General features: G+C 39.7%; 1 protein-coding gene across 1 annotated transcript in view; it reads right to left on the bottom strand.

The window, feature by feature from the left end:
* Positions 1-17,556, bottom strand: part of DPP4 (dipeptidyl peptidase 4) — a 42,581-nt gene that overhangs the window by 24,865 nt on the left and 160 nt on the right. The window contains exons 2-11 of the mRNA XM_075756823.1: positions 15,135-15,746; positions 14,982-15,066; positions 6,886-6,984; positions 6,220-6,314; positions 6,026-6,100; positions 4,058-4,110; positions 3,893-3,965; positions 2,606-2,726; positions 2,023-2,183; positions 213-316 (exon numbers count right to left, since the gene is read on the bottom strand). Of these exons, the coding sequence (XP_075612938.1) occupies positions 213-316; positions 2,023-2,183; positions 2,606-2,726; positions 3,893-3,965; positions 4,058-4,110; positions 6,026-6,100; positions 6,220-6,314; positions 6,886-6,984; positions 14,982-15,066; positions 15,135-15,140 (872 nt within the window). The 5' untranslated portion in view covers positions 15,141-15,746. The remainder of the gene's footprint in view (positions 1-212; positions 317-2,022; positions 2,184-2,605; positions 2,727-3,892; positions 3,966-4,057; positions 4,111-6,025; positions 6,101-6,219; positions 6,315-6,885; positions 6,985-14,981; positions 15,067-15,134; positions 15,747-17,556) is intronic.

Genomic DNA, 17,556 nt, shown 5'->3' with positions numbered 1-17,556 from the left:
ACATTCTGAATATAACATACATGGAATATGCCATCTATATATAATCACTAGGAGGATAATCTCTGTGCAGATTTTCTCTGGTAAATCTTGTTGCTACCAGAGCCGCATGACTGGGAAAAACTGCCATATACGCTGAATATAGGGTGGTCATATATAAAAGCTCCTCCTCTCCCACAAAAGAAACAAGCAAACATTTAATCAAAATTTCTTACCTCAATTGTATTTCTGCAGGTGGAGAAATTTTGGTAGGGTGTAAATCAGAAGGTGATTTGGTATCCACAATAAAGAATTGCACAGTTGGATTTGTAGCTCCTGCCTAAAAATAAAATTTTTCATTGTACTTTTGAAGAGAGAATATTCTTAGTGAAATACGTGTTTTAAACTACAGATGAAGAAATTGCTACAGACAGTCAGGTAGAACCAGCCAACTTCAAACATGTGAAAAGACAAGTTACTAAATGAGGTTCTTAAGATCGATACATAAATTATCCTTTGTATTTTTTTTATATGAAAGCATTAGTTATGTATTTCTAGATAAGACAGACCACTACACTTAGAAACATTTGTAACCACGTAGGGCTTGCTGTATCCAAAGCAGTATTTGGCCATATCTCATCCCACATGCCACACAGAATATCTAACAGTGACTCAAATCCATTGCTAACAGACAGAAAAGTGCTTCTTCATGGAAACTGAGACCTTACATTACGTGATCATATAATAGCTGCCTATACCACAATCAAAGCTGTGACTGCAGCACATACTCCGCTATTTTCAATGTAGTGCTACTAGGTACTGACAGCAATATAACTGCATCAGTAAGGGCTTCTTCTCTAGAATTTAACTAGCCAAGTCCTCATTGTAATGGTTAGGTAGCTGTAGTTGGCCCACCTCCAAGGGGACAGGCAAAGGCCATGTGCTCCTGAAGCTTTGGGAAGGGTAGGGGGTGACCGGCCATGGCTGCCGCAGAGAAAGCTGAACTTGCCTCAAAGACAACCGGAGGGCAGCTTTTACACCAGACAAACAGCTGTATCAGTTGAGCAATCAGCTGGCTGTATCGGCTGTTCTGCCTCAGTTAATCAAGAGTGAAAATACCTTCCTGAGCTGGCCAGACCAGCGTGTGTGGGATATATACGTGCCTCAGCCCAACACAGGGTGGAAAAACCAAGTGATGAACAAGGAGAACTGAAGAAAGCGATGGGCTTGAGATGGCTTCAACCCACATATTCCTACTTGGCAATGGGGATGCCCAGGAGACCGGCAACAAAAATAGTGCAATTGTAGTCTAAGTGCAATTTGTACTTGTATTGTGTCTTAACTGCATTGCTGCATCACTCTGCTAAATCAAAATTCCATGTAATGTCAAATAACTTCACACAGATACATCTTGTATTAAACATGAAACCCCTCACATCTGAAATCTCTGAAAGAACCTGTTTGGAGCGTATTGGACTCTGACTCTCACACCATTTAGTCCAATGCCAGCTGTGCCATGAGTAGTGGGCACAAAGTCACATGAAGAGGAAGAGGGAGGAGAAGGAGCTGCATGCACTAAAGGCTTTGCTCTCATGGCTAAAACTGAAAGAGCTTTAGGTGTGGTCAAAGAAACTCCATCAGCAGACTCCTCTCCTTCCTCCCAATATAGGAAGCATCCAACAACTAAAAATGCTACATTAGTTGAAGAAGATTCCATTATCAGTACCACATACAACCCTAACACAATGTACATCTGCCAAATGCTTTGTACCAACTTCAACTCCCCAAGAGCTTTTTTTATCTCCATATCTACTTGCTACATCAAAATTTTCTGGTGAAACCACAAAACCTTAAATCTTTTTTTTTTCTTTTCCCTGGAGATAATAAAATACTTTAACATTGCCAGATGCTGTTGACTTCAGAAAGAGTAATCACAGCAAGCTGTTAAGGAGAGACAGACAATATTTTCATTAGCAGAAACTGATTAAATGAGACTACTCTCTTAATGAAACTGCAGAACAACCATGTTTAATAAATAACACAGACCTTGGGATACGGGATTCTAATGGTCTTTGGATACTGCAAGGTGTCCTCAGAATAAAAGGAATACTCTATAACAGGAACTTCTGTATCATTAAATGTTGCATATGCCACAAAATTGCCATTTGGAGACCACCACAGAGCAGAATGGGTGCCAAACATTTCCTCTGAAAGAGATGCAAATGCGTTTAAGCTTTAACTGGCAAGTTTACTCTGCTATCCTAGGTACTGTTCTCGATAGTTTTTAATAGATTTTTTTTTTAATTGAAGTTCAAATACCAAAGTGCAGACTGTCAGGGTTCTGACATGAGTTGTTAGATCAATGATTATAATCTATCATATGAAGCTAATTCACACACTATGATTTCCAATGACACACTGCAAGTTAGGCAAACTCATTTCCATTCTTAGGTCCTCACACTAGCCAGGTATTAAGCTCGGGTAAGGATGCATGCTTCTGTTAAAATCCAGACATGTTATTTTGAGCTTTTCAAAGACACAAAATGAGATAACAGTTATAATAAAATAATTACAACAAAACAAAGGTTTTATATCATCATGTAAAGTAAAATATGCTTGGTATAGTTACCTTCATAAACCCAATCTGGTATTCCATTGAAAATTTTATTTTCTTCTCCATTGTCAGTGATTTGCACAGATTCTGCTGTTGGTGAAACTTTTATATAAACATTATTATTCCAAACATATGCCTGCAAAACGTAATTGTGGTTACAATTACTGTGAGAGTAAATCCTACTTCCTTCCTTTGCCACATTTAGTGGGAAACGTAGTTTTACATCAGATGTCCAAAACTGTTTCTGAAAGTTGCATTTCACCAAACATCTTTGATACTTAACAAAATTGAATTACTAATACAAATCATATGCAGCAACCTAACTTCAGGCCTAGATGCAAAAACCAATCAACTATGATAAATGACATGTTTACTGTATCAAGTTTTGAAAACCATGCTATTCATTTTCTGTTGAGATACAAGCTTATTTTCCTTCATAAGAGGTTGTTTTTCTCTGATTTGTCTTTCAAAGAAAACTATCACTACTTTGGTAAAACATTGATGGGGGTCTCAGCATTGCTAATACATCTGCAAAGATGATGCATTTCTTCAGTAGTGCTCAGACCTCCCATAGTTTTTGGCACCTGTCTGCCTCTCTAATCACTCCCAGTTTTCCTCTCTAATGACTGAACAGCAGTTTTATGCCAGAACTTTACTCTGTGATACAGAAAGCTCTTTTCAACATCCTTTGCTTGTGTGGTTGGGCTCCATAATCCCTATACTACAAGCACTAAGAATAAACACCACAGTCTCCTGTGATACATCTTTAGTCAGATCCAACACTCACCACAGGGAATGCACAAGCCTTGCAAATGCAGTGGCTGTCACGATTACCATGGATTGGGGAGGAGAGGAGGAAGAAAGACAGTGGGAAAGAGTACAAGAGAGATTTTGATCGTCTAATTCCTGTCACATGCATCCATCAACACTTCATTGCTTACAGTGTAATTAGGAGATAAAAATCACAGTGATGAGTAAGTAGACAACTGTAATGCTGCTGCCTTTGAAAGAGATGAACTACTGTCTGCAACTGTGAAAACATGAAGTTCCTGCGCATTTGTGCATTATATGACTACTGGGGCCTCTACTACTTTCAGGAATGCCTTTTCATTAAAGAACAAAACAAAACTCACAGAGGGATTTTGGAGTCTTTCCAGCAACAGTAGCCAATTTGAAAACTAGTTCAGCTACTTCATCTAGCAGCAGGAAAGTCCCAAAACCTCAAGGGTACATATAATGTGAACTTCCATGCCATGTGTACAAAAATGACTGTTTACATAAGTTTCACTTATCTTTACTAACCAGTTTGTGACCAACAGGTGACCAGGATATATATTGTGTATCATTAGGTAGCAGACTGTCATCCAAGATAGAACTGGAAAAACAAAAACAAAATGCAGCTAAGAGAAATGTCATTTCATTGCAAAATAATGTTAAAACTACACCTTGCGAGCAAAAATTACTGACCTGCTATTGAAATCATAGATGTGATACGAAGCTGTATAGGAATGCCTCCACAACTGCAAAAGAATTATTTTAATATTAATAAAATAAATTTTGCCAGCATTCATCTCTCTTACAGTTTGAATTACCTCTGAAACCCTCCTCACACTTTCACATAACAGGCAGAACTCAATGAACGTACAAGGCTAACAAATCTCTGCAAGGTTTAAGACAAGACTAAAGAATCGCCACCCCTCTGGGGTCATCACTTAAATACTATGATGGAGACCACAAAGATACAAAGGTCAGAAATGCTGCAGCTTTTCAGAAATCCTTGTTAGCTACATGGCAGACTATCATAGCTATGCACAGTTAATCCTCCTTCTGCTTTACTGGCACACTTGCTGTTTTCTGTCTTTTTCCATGCTGTATTATTTAACTTGGCATCTTATTGTTTAGTAGTCCTCATGAGTCCAAGCAGTATTTCCGTAGCAGTTCCTCCAGTTCCAGGGTGACCTATCCTCATTCATACGGTCACAGAAAAAACATTTCTCTCAGAAACCTGCCTCTTGAAGTCTGTATCATTCTGTGGACACTTACAGAAAGAAAGATGATGATGATGATGATGCAGATATGTTTAAATGTCTTCATTACGTGGGGCCGAAGAGGTTTGATTTAGCCCACAGTGTTGACTTGCCACCATAATGCTACCTTCTATGATGGTTCTTGAAGATTTGTATGAACATATAAAACAATTACAGTACTACACAACCAGATGGCTATTACATAAGAAGTGTCTACATCCTCATGATTCATTTTGTTACTCTGTTTTCTTGCAATAAGGATTAATAACAACATCACTTTCAATAACACTATTATATAAAGGTTAAAAGATCTTGCTTCAGCATTAAAATAAACTTTTATGACTGCAACGAATAAAATACTATAGAGCAATAAATCATGAGTAGAGGGGATGTCTAGGGTGGCTGGAAAATATAAGGCATTTTGTGGCCACTACTGATGCAGTGAAAAGTCAAACAATTCTGAACAACTCAGAAAGGCTTAGTAGTACCTAGCAAGGAAGCCAAAACTGCAAAAAAGCGATGACTGAGTGCATGGATTGTGGCTGGCACAGTGTGAGAGGCATTCTTGGTCTGCAAAGCCAGAACATATACACAGAGCTCAGTCACACAGTGCTCGTATATTTGTACATGGCACGAGTCAGCACAGAGCTTTTTACAAAAAACTCAGGCAGCTCTCTAGAAGAAAAAAAAAAAGGAAACGGCAACAAAGTTACTGGCTTCTCAGTGCACACACTGTAGGGCAAATTACCACCTACATTAGGTTTCTGTAACTGTCCTCAAGTGGCACAGACAGACAGGTTTTCACGCCAGCTGGCATAAATGTACGTTGACCTTTGTTGCACGGTTCAGCACCAAGGCAGGACGAGGCATTCTGTGAGAGGTTCTTCACATGCTTGCTGACAGAAGGGAATGAGGACACCCAAGTCCACTCCAAGTGGAAGAGGAGAGCCTTTTCTTGTAAGCACATGCTGCTTTTCATTCACCTCAGTTTGAAATTCTTATGGCTTAACACCACAATGTAACAATCATATACATACATAGCATATATGTACAAGCATATCTATTCACCACTTCTCCTTACCCACACAACTCCTTGGATGGTCATGCCTATCTACTCTTCCAGCTTGTCTCCCCAAATGAACCATCCAGCCTCAACCTCCTTGTGATATCTCTCCATCCACTTTTTATCCAGCTGCTTTTCTCAGGCAGTCACATCGCTTCTGCCAAGCTCACAGACACCACCAGTCTCTCTTCTCCTCCTGCCTCACTTCACCGTTCCCCTGTAGACATCCATCTCATTCATCCATTCTCCTGTATTTCCTTCACATTCTCTCAGCCTTCTGCCATCCCCAGTTGTTCCCAAACCTTTATTTCCCAGCTTCATCCTCAGAGGAGCACACAAAGGTACCTTTGTATAGCTGTACTGCAGAAGAGCAAACCTTTGGTCAGGAGACAATATAACTGTGGTTGCCTTGTATTTATCCTGTCAACAAAGGTCAAAAGGAACACATAAAGCACTGATTCCAAACAAATATGCAGAACAAAATATTAAATTCAATGCCTTTTCCAACATCTGCATATATTATATATAAGTCAACGTACTAATGTCGTATTCGCCAAGATTACTGAGGATGTTCCGGCGTCAACATCGAAACGTAGGATATCTCCATTAGCTGTTTTGTGAAGATACTGATTTCCTAGAAGAATAAGAGAGCTGCTGATAAACAATAAGTAAAATGCTCACCAGTTACTTCTCTTTTCACCTTATGTTTTTAAGCAGGAAATAAAATTCAAAAATCTGGTCAATGCTGTGTTTCTCACGTCTGTAATGAAAGAATGCTTTTAGCACAAGAAGGTTCACAAAACATAGTCCTGGGGCTCACAGCCTCTGCCTTCTGGCATCTCTTTCCCTTGGGGCACTAGGTATATTCAAAAGGAAAAGCGCCCTGTATCCTCTTGCTCCCTGATAGCCTGATGCACAGGAAGCTGACACACTTCAGATTTTAACATGCTTCCATAAAAAAACAACAGAAGTAAGTATGGCCTTTTAGCTGTAGAAGAATATAGCTCGCCATTAATGTGAACATGTATCTAAGGGGGGGAAAAAAAAAAAAATCACAACTCTGAGCTATGCATCTTTCTATAATGGTACTAATAAATAATTTAACTTATTTTTCAGGATACAGTAGTCACTTCAGCATGAAGATAGTACCTTCAGTAAACATGGACATTTTCTTGACATTCATGCTGTATGTAGAAATTAATTACCTGAAATCCACTGCAAATTATGTGTTCTGTACTTATAGTCATTGTTCAAGTAATTCTGTAGAGTGTACGTTCTTCGTGAATCAGGCTCAGGGCTACTTGCTGAAAAAAAGAAACAGAAGAGAGATTTTTGATGCTGCAAGTTGTTCCACCGCAGCTTCTTAACCTGAGTACTAAAAAAAGTGGGTTTTGGTTGCCAATTATTGATGTGTTTTAGCTAGCTAGTTCTCAAGTACTAGCAGTAAGGCAGCACTAAAGCTTTACTGCAAGATAAATTCAGCAAGCACAAACTAAAGGAGTATCGGTGAGATCACTCAACAAACTCATGTAAAAATTATAGATGTCTTTTCTCTGCTGGTATTTTACTTTAAGGTATGCAAGAGCTGTTATATTTTGAGTAAATGACAATACTTTTTTGACAGTGACAAATATAAACAGAAGACCTCTGTCCCTCTTATCTCAGGAAATGCATACTTGTACTCCTCAAAAATTGAAAAGATGTGATCTTAGTGCCTTTCCCCTCTATGTTCACTCTGGGAACTTCACTGCAGAACCCTGACTGCTAGTATTTGCATAAGATATCAATTGTGGGATGGATCATGCAAAGCAGAGACATGCATGCTCATAGTGGAGAGTGGTGGACAGGTGAGGCTGTCCAGATGAATGAAAACTCGCATCCATATCAGTAGGTGTACAGACCTTGAAAGATACTTTATCACACATTCTGTAATACTGCTGTTCATGAACCCTTCAGTTAGGAATCATCTGCCTATCATTACACTCAAATTTCAGAAATGTTTCAGAGAGACTCAAGGAGCAATAAGGTTTTCCAGGAAGGTCTAATTTAAAAAAAAATAAAAATCATAAACGCTTACTGGTAAGCTTATGATTAAATAACTGGTTAAATATTTATCCCTCTTTTGCTGTGTTTTTCACCACGGTATCTTAATGTTTACTGCAATGTTACTATTTTTACTGCAAAATTAAAGTCAAGTAACTGGGTTACTATGAAAAGACTAAGTGAAACTTTGAACCCAGTTAAGCTAATGAGTTTGGTCATCAGCTCCAGTGTACCGCAGTCAACTTCTATGAAAAATATTTCTTTATTACTGGCTGCAGTGCACAAGCTGCTCTTTCCAATGTCTGAAAGGTTCAAATAATAATAATAAAATAATAACAACAATCATCATCATCATCAGTTTGTGAGTCTATGGTCTTTTTCCTCTGAAAGCAAAGACTACAATTTTTAAATTCAGGTGTGCAATTCTCTTCCTGCTTCCTCCCCTGCCTTTTTTATTATTATTATTTTTTAATGGCAACCTAAAAACTACCCTCATACAAATCTACACAGTCCAGAAGGGAAGCCACTTTTATTTCAACTGGCTAAATCATTCATTTTTTTTACTACCAGTACAAATCAAAAGACCTAGGATAAAAATAACGGATAAAAACACTCAAGTACAGATGTGGTGACTGATCAGCCAAGATAATAACCTGCCCCTATCAATTCTGAGAGTCCCAGTCTTTGAGATACTTTTAAACAGCCAGCCTCTTCTTTCATTACGCTGAAGAAGAAAGAGTGCAAAGTCCTTGGGGACACACACACACAGAAAAGTATCTCACAACAATTTTTGCATGTAATCTTTCTGCAGGTTAAATACACGTGACATCTGGAACATGACAGGAAGATATTAATATTAGCTATTACAGTTTCATTCTTATTTCCAAACAATAATCACATTGCATATATACAGCACAGACTGTACAGCCAGTGCTGCAATAGAAGCCGAGCCATAAAAAACAATGATTTTAGTCTAAGAAGCTCAACAAAGGTTAAAAAAATTCATTGATCAATTCCATTTGAAATTTGACTGTTCTAAGAAAAGTGCCTAGATTTCTTTCTCATGAAGCTTCTGTGAGAATATTAATTTCTCAGGTTAATTATTCTATATTAACTGAATATTTAATTTGATGGATTATGACCAAGTGTGCATTTGATATTCATGCACAGTTGTCTAGTTGGGAATATCACTTCTCTCCTTCCTAATTGAGTAAGTGTCATTTTCAATTAGAGGGGCTTCCGAAAGCAACAAAATTCTCTCTTGGAAAAGGAGGAGCAATTTAAGACAGGTGGCTGATGAACAGGTTTAGGGATTTTTCCAAACTGATGAATGTTTTTCCCCCTGGTGACATACATATTTTGCTGAGGTCTCATTACTAAAAATCAGGCCACTATTAAGATTTGTTGGCTGTGTATAAAATTAAAATTTCATTTTCTGTCAACACCTTCCACATAGTAACTGAATATGAAAACATACGCCAAGCTGTAAGGGTATAGTCATAAAAGTTCTGGTTGAAGTATTTTCTTAATTTGCAAGACAGGCCACTACCAGTATATTCTTACTTATCCACATTATGCCACCGACCAAAGATACTCAACATACATAGAATTCTGCATTTCCCTTCTCCTTGTTCAGATTCCATTTGAAAAAAAGTGTCAAACAGGTTTATTTTGACAAAATAAAGTAGTTGTTGACATTCAAGAGCATTTTATTGGCTTTGAAGATTGGATACAGGTCAATGTATATTCATATTTTAGCAAAACAGCTTCTTTCACTCCTAGGTTCCTCAGAGAGGCTGTGAAGGATGAATTTTCTTGCTATTTTTCTTTTTTTTACTATTCCAAATACAGAGTTATTTTTCTAAATACCAAATGACTAGCTCTTCATCTCTACTGTATTCTCACTCCCAGCAGCATATACATATTTCCACTGTCATAATGACATATTGGAAATATTTACCTCATAATACTCTTGTTACAATAGCAAAAATTTAAGTAACACTTCTGGAAAGAAGGCTCTTAACTTTTTATGTAAGTAGCACTCATATGAAGTTGATAAACAGTTTTGTTTCAATTTTGGATTTTTTTTTTTAATATGTCACCCTTTCTCAAGGGAAAAATTGAGTCGGTTTCTGTAGGTGTAAGGTGTAAAGTAAACAAGAAGTTAACTATTGTGTAAGGTTTATGGTATGACACATTACCATACCAAAATCTGAAGTTGTTGACAAATTACTTTTGGCATATGTATTGTTTATTCCCCATTGTCAAGGCACGTTTTACTAATTTCCTTATGTAATAAAAAAAGAGCAAAAAATTATGTAACCAATTTAAAAGAGATGGAAAACTATAAACCCAGTAATAATGGAAGCTTTACTGCATGTTCACTGCTATCAAGAGAGTCTGGAAGAACCACAACAAGGGAAAGACCAGTACAAGCATGATGCTCAGTAATATTGAGAAAGAAAGGGATAGAGAAATAACAAAAATCAGAAAAGGTGAATGAGTATCACCACTTTTAAGTGACAGCAGAACAAGAGCTAGAATGATCTGCAATCTAAGAATGTAATTTAGGAGCAGTGCGAGATATGCAAGAAGGGAAACTTGACTGATTCACTAGTTAGAAAAGTGACATTTCAGGGTATTTTTTCCAAACCTTCCTTCTTCTCTGCTCCTCTTCCAATGTGTGTAAAAAAGCACTCAAAAACCTTCCCCCCCTACACTGAATCCCCCAGTTACTGCCTGAGATGTATGACAATTAGAGCACAGAAATGGATTTCCAGCACAGAAGAAAATAAAAATTACTCTGCTGGGTCAGGCCAAAGGTTCACTTAACCCAGAATCCCATCGGGTTCCCAGTGGCTGATACTGGCCATCCAGGAGAGACCATAACAAACGGGTGAGCGCTGTGACACCTTCCGGGGCAGTTCACCCAGGTGTCACTCTCTGGGGCTGCAGAGACTTCACCAGAGGGAATCACTGACTAATCATTAACTTTGTAATCAATGGGCAAATTTGAGAGGGACTCCAGAGCTAATCTCATACAGAGCAAGGAAACAAAGATAGCAGAAGTGTCCTGCAGATGGCAATCCACTGCTAGCAGGGGTTTTTATAGTTGGTTTTTTTTTTGGGTTTTTTTTTTTTTTTATATTGCATTACTCAACATTTACATTAAAGTAGATAACCAAGTTAAATGACAGTTACAGAGGTCAAGGACATATAGCAAGAAAACATTTCCATTCTCTATCTTTTCCTTCATTAGCTAGAAAAGTAATACACCCACACCTAACATGAAGATGACAAGGATTCTGTAACGCAGGGCAAGGTGCATGAATACATGGGGAAAAGAGAATGGTTAGAACAGTCAAGCCAAAAGACTGTTTGGTCAGGCACGTCTACAGCATACTTACAGCATGGTAGTTAACCTGCTGTATTTCCCATACAATTTTGGAGAGAATTTCAGCCATGATTTTGATTAAAGTCCTTTGAAGCTCGGTTACTGGAATTAACTACTGCTTACTGTTTACATAATGGTTCTCTAAACCTTAATTTTTGAATCTAGATTCAAAGAGATTCTACTTCAAGATCAATTTCTGATCCATAGATTTAAATTCCCTTACAGATTTTCTAAATTTCTCCCTAAACATCCTTAAACCTAATGCCTTCCAGAAACTGAAACAATACAGGACCCCTTGCTCTCAAGAAAACAGTGACAGATCACAGCTGCCAGATTCATTCATCTTGTGGCACAGGTCTTCAAGTACGAGGGCTGTATATCAGCCAGAAGCCTCTCTGTATTTTAAACATACTGTTCAGTTGCAAGCAGAGCATTGACACTGGCAATAGACGCTCCTCCATACCACCCAGTCACAAATTTGCTCAGTTCAGGACAGCATGCAAATAGGATAGTCAGGGGAAGACTGTAGATATGACCATCCCCAGCAGAACAATGATGAGAGGTATCTGGAGACTTTTCTTTCCCTTTCTTTCCAGTTGTACATTAACAGGCCTGTGAGGAAGATCTGCAACCTCACCTCTCCTGAGTCCTTGAAGCACGAAGCTGTCTCAGCAGTCCCATCATTCTTCAACTTCAAAACCAGAGTGACAACATGAACTTATTTGACTTCTGCTGCCAGTAACCCTTGTCTCTATTTATGGTGGCTTCCTACCAGCCACTAGTAATACCCAACTTAGTTTTGCCTGAGGGTCCTTTGTGAGTCTGATGCCTCTTAAGGTCATTAACTTCCCAAGCACCAGCTGTGCTTTTCTAGCCTCTTCTAGGTGCATTTCTATCAAAATACTTCAGAAGCCCATGCTAACCATGACAGCGATGAGTCTTCTCACTTAGTGAATATCTCACCCTTACAGAACTAGACCTCTGGGTGAAGGAACCTGGTTTGTGACCAGACAATTGTAAAGGACTCCCCCCCATTATAAAGCTGTTTATGACTTGCTCAAGGCAGCAGAACAATACTAAATATTGCACTGTACCCTTTCTGCTCTCAGGATTGGCTACTCTTCCTCTCATTCCTGGCCTTCCTGCCCAGCTGGCCATAAAAAGAACTGCTGTTAGAGAAGAGGTAATGGTGTATGGCCACTGGATGTCTCAATCTGCCTTGTGCATGGAAACTTACAGGAGAAAAAAATAGGAGAAGCGTAAGTAAATGGATAAGTGAATCACGAGCAGACCACAATTTTTTTTACAAAATACTCATGCTTTAAGGGTAACCACTTGCTACTGTAGTCACCTCTTGAACAGCTCCTCAAAGCATTAACGATGCTTTTATCAACAGACTTCAAATACAACCCCCAAGGCTGTTCTGAGATTAAACTGTTTGATGCAAGTAGCCCCGTGTGGTTTTTAAATATAAAATAAGGTGGCAAAATAGGCAGCAGGTATAAACAAAGAGTATTGAATTTTGTACACAGTTCTGGCTGAAGACCGTCAAGGTAAATAGTGAAGGGCTGCACCCAAAATTAGGGAACCTTTTTGAAAATGTAAGTCTGCAGTATTTGCCCATGCTAAATGGCTACAAGAGAAGCAGCAAAAGTTCCACGTGCCAGGCCTACAGTCCGGCCAACAAGCCAGAATTCCTCCGCAGTGGCAAAATTTGACAACCTTGCACAGCGCTAGAGCCCATTTATCAAACTAATTCTGTGTTGCATGACTACTAAGCTTATGAAATGAAAGTACATTGAGAAGCATGGTTGGGAAGAAGAGTAGCAGGCCAATGGTAAGAAATCCAAACTCAGAATTATCTGTGTATATCAATAATCATCATTTTCACTCCCTGCACAATGCTTGAACTATGGGATGAAATAAAGACTTGGTTGTAATCACAATGACTTAGAGACAAACTTTGATTTCACATAGTCACAGTCATATAAGCTCCTGCTCCTCCCCACTGCCCCTCAGCTTTGCCACCTTTCATTTTGTACTCAGTCCAGCACCTGTGCCGACCCTGGAGGCATCCTCAGCTGACTCACACGCCCTGAGGTTCATAAAAGCCATATAATCAAACTGGCAGTCATTAAGTGCTCTCACCTATAAAGGAGTAATTTTAAGTGCACCACCTGTACACCCTCAACTAACAGAAAACATTTGTTTAGCAGCCTTCAGTCAAAAGCACTCTGCAGTTCCCAAACTATAATGGTCACAGTTGTTATTCAGCTGTTACTGCTGGCCTGATTTGGGAAGAGACAGGAATTCCAGTTTTTGAACTGGGGCCTCTCCATCTCAATCCTTATTTTATCTAGATGGACTGAGTGAACTACCTGGGTGTGCTGGATATTTTCCCATTGAGCCAACAGTAAAAAGACTGACACATTGCCCTCCTCTTTTACAACCCCAATGATACAAGCCAAGGTTGACAGCATAATGATGTTCTGTATGTCATCCAACAGACATGTTTCTTTAAAGTAAAATCTATTTACTATATAACTCAATGACTGATTCCAAATTGCAGCCACTTCTATGGAAATGGATTCCTATGCTACAATTTATGAAAGAAGAAAACCCATTTGATTTTCTGTAAGACATAGCATTGGCATTAAGGTAGACAAGCACCAACTCTTCAGCAGAGTTCAGGCCTGCATATTGAATTTTTTCACTAGGTGTTATGCCTGCACACATGCATCTAATAAGTTATCAAGACCCTTTCTCTTGCTCTTCCCAACTTCTGAAACTAAGAGTATTTTCTGTTACCTCAAAATTCTGCTTTTATGAGATAAGTGGTAAAAAGCTGCCCAAAACTAACAGAAAAGAGAGTCAGCATTTCTGATGCAAGTTTTAGCCCAGAAAGTATGTGCTTCAGTATCTGGACTTTGAAATCTAGTTTTTAACAACTGTGATATTAATAATGACAGGGCTGAATTTCAAAAGAGTTTAATGTAAATCATGCCATATCGTGACACAAGCTTTGCCTCCTTAATTGACATACAAAAAACCAACCAGAACTTTCTGTGCATATAAGCATTTCTGAACACATACACCTCCACACTTCTTGGGGTGCACCTCACAAACAGAAGACCACCAAAGGTCTAATCTAGAAAACACTTTGTTCCCTTTGAGCTTGCAGTGCTGGATTCTACGTAACAACTGCTCAGCTGTTAATCATAAGAACACAATGACAGATTGACCTGCAGCTCTGCCCTACCAGCTGGAAGCAATGCATTGCTTGATGAGGATTTAATGCAGTTTCACATTAACATCCAGAGCTATGAGGACAATGTAGGAAGTACCCACCAATCCGAGTCCAAAAACGCATTCCAAATCTTTTCCTACTTTTCTGACCTCTGTAACTGTGCTGTGTACGTATTTTTACTCAATAACCTTAACAGAAGTTGTGCAAACAAAGCAAATTAGAGGAAATCTTATCTCTTCAATACACTCTAGAAAATTGACTACCTGGCATTTTACTGCTGGCTCTTCAGCCTTCAGCTGCAGTAGGAAAGGAAAATGCTGAAAACGATACTACTTATAGCTAGTATTTTCTCAGCTCACGTGGAAATCAAGGGGCTTTTTAACCCCCCCGCGCCCCTCATCCTCCCAGGTGAGACACCTTGGCTAAGCACCTCCCAGTTTCCCAAGAGCTCCAGTTCTATCAACCTCGTTCCCTAAAGCACAAACTTTCAGCATAACTTTCTCCCCGCCACAGTGGGCGTCGCGGCTACTGATCCCCCGCGCCCGGCAAAGCCCGAGCCCCGGCGACCGCAGGGAACCTCTCGCCGCACTCCCCTCCCGGCCCCGTCGCGGACTTACTGCCGGTGAGCAGAGCCAGGGACACGGCGACGACCGTGACGATGACGGCGACTCCCAGGATCCCCAGCAGCCACTTCAGGAAGGTCTGCAAGGAGAAGTCCCGTCAGAGAGCAGCCGCGGCCACCCACCCAGCCCTCTCTCCCGCTAACCCACCTTCATGGCGCGGCGAGGCTGCCGGAGCGGTGCGGCAGCGGAGGCGAGCAGAGCAGATCGCGGCGGGCGGGGCGGGGCCCCTGCCCCGGGCGCAGGAGCGGAGCGGAACAAACGTGCCGGGTTGTGGCTCTGCAATCCTGCCGCTGTCCTCCGGGACGTTCCCTGTTATCGGCACGGGGCACCGGGGAGGGGGGGGGCGAGGGCGGCTGCCACTTGCAGGAAGCAGGCAGCAAGCAGAGCCAGGCACCGGGGGTTTGCTCAGAATTTCGGTTTTCCTGCTGGCTTTGCAGCTTCGAATGCTGGTTTTTGAGCTGCGGTTTCTCCTTCAGTTCAAGCACTTGGAGCGCGGCGACATAGCTGTACATTAAAGAGGCGGGACCTTTGACACTGAAAAGTTTTCTGTAGGAAATCAGATAACGGCCACACTGAGGTCCCAGAAGTGAAATGCCTTTTAACGCTTTGATAACGCCAGTGTTTCTTGTAAAGTTTCTGCTCTTTGAACTTGTTTCTCTGGCAATCGAGTCTTGGAAAGACTGATAAAATTGCAGGAAGGCCTTATATTTATTTCTTTGGCACTGGTTCCTGGCATAGAAGAGACATGGATGTGTAAGTCTGCAAAATGGAATTTTAAGTTAAGGCCAGAAAATGGAAGCATAGGATAAAAATTTAAAATTTAGTTCTGAAGATGACCCTGGTTTATCACATCAGACAATTCCATTTCCAAGGAGAATTTTGAGTATGTGCTGAGATAGCAGGGCTAATTGGTGAAAAAGACTGAGAATAACCTGTAAATAAAAACTATAAAACGTTTGATTGTTTAAAAAGCTGACCATCACCAAGTAGTCAGAAAGCTGTGGGAGTTTCTGGAATTATTTTAAGAGAAAAATTCTAACCTCAAAAAAGTAATTAGTGAGTGGTTTATGCTTTTGGTTTGGTCCATCTTAGCTTTTTTTCCCCCCTCTATTTGCAGAACACTAGCAGTTATCGGAGAGACATGTAGGTATTTTACAACTTAAGAAATGGAACATAAAAAGTATGTGATCCCCTAAAGCAAGAGGAAGAGACTTGAAGCCGAAGCAGACAGAAAATGTCGGAGCTTTCAGTAAAGTTGTGCTGTTTGTTCCTTCATTCCATTTCTGCAGATTGAGCACAGCATTTAGTATTTTGATGCTGTTTCTTAAGTAATCTGTAACTGGAAGTAGGTTAGTAACTTTTTATGACAGCTATATCTGCTTTAGAGTTACCCAAAATATTTACAAACACTAAGGGTTTGTCTGTATGGAAGGCAATAGACTGCATCTAGATATAAACTTATGCTCTGCTCACTGTTGCATACCATTCTCCTTGAAGGTAGTGGCTACTACTAGTTATGAATTTACACCGTGCTAGCTATATTGGTTCACCTTAGGAATACTATTCATGTGCCCTGATAGTGTTCTTGCAGCTTGGTCTAAGTTTACAGTGGAGGATCTAACATGCTGCAAATTCACAACTTGCTTAACACTAATTTCTATGTATAGGTAAGTCCACCTTTATAAAGTAAAATCTCGGTGAAATGTCAGTCTTTTACATTGCTTTTCAAACTAGTATCCTGTATATGCTGTGAGATGTGTGACCAGAATTTCAGAATGGCTTACAGCTCCACTTCAATATGTCTGGTATACTGTGCACTCACTCATCTTACCAACAACAATAAAAAAAAGAAAAAAAAACCCACCCCAGGGGTGAATTTTCCTTTTACCAGTGAGTAGGAATCACAACATATATATATAGTTCAGCCAATCTGTGCTTGGTTTTCTAAACATTTAAGTAGTGATCATTACTGTGCCTCAAAGTATAGTACAGTCAAATTATCATCTCAGTCTTGTGATAAAATGTACCTGAATGTTACCAAGCTTTTCATAGCCAAATTGCAGTTTAATAATGTCTTGTCAGATTATCTGCAAAGTTTTAATGCTTCTCAGTGGTTAATTCTAAGAAAAAAAGAGCTACACTGACAAAGCATATGCCTAGCGTCTGCTAGTTTCAGTGGGTACACAATTTCAAGTACCTTTGGGAATGTCTGATAATCTACAGTGCTTCTGCCTGGTCATGCCAGAGAGGCTTATGGGACTTGATTCTGTACTCAGAACCACCTGACTGATCCAGTAAGAGTTAATATAGCAGAATATGTTATCCATTTAGTTGCAATAGTTCCTAGCAGTGATTCTCTACACCGTGATGAAATCTCAAGGTCCTTCCTGTCTGATCAAAATACCCCTGGTCCCAAAAATGATTGTAATGGTTGTGCTTCTGGTGTTCTGTCAGATTGTCTTTTGTGATAGCCTGAGACTTAAAGAGTTGCTCCAGCTAAATATTTCAAATTACTTTATACTAAGGCGTTCTTTTGCAATCAGATATGTATTAATATGATGCCAAGAGA

The sequence above is a fragment of the Balearica regulorum genome, chromosome 6 (genome assembly GCF_011004875.1).
Source record: "Balearica regulorum gibbericeps isolate bBalReg1 chromosome 6, bBalReg1.pri, whole genome shotgun sequence".
NCBI classification, from domain to species: Eukaryota; Metazoa; Chordata; class Aves; order Gruiformes; family Gruidae; genus Balearica; species Balearica regulorum.
This window is presented reverse-complemented; position numbering and strand designations above follow the sequence as displayed.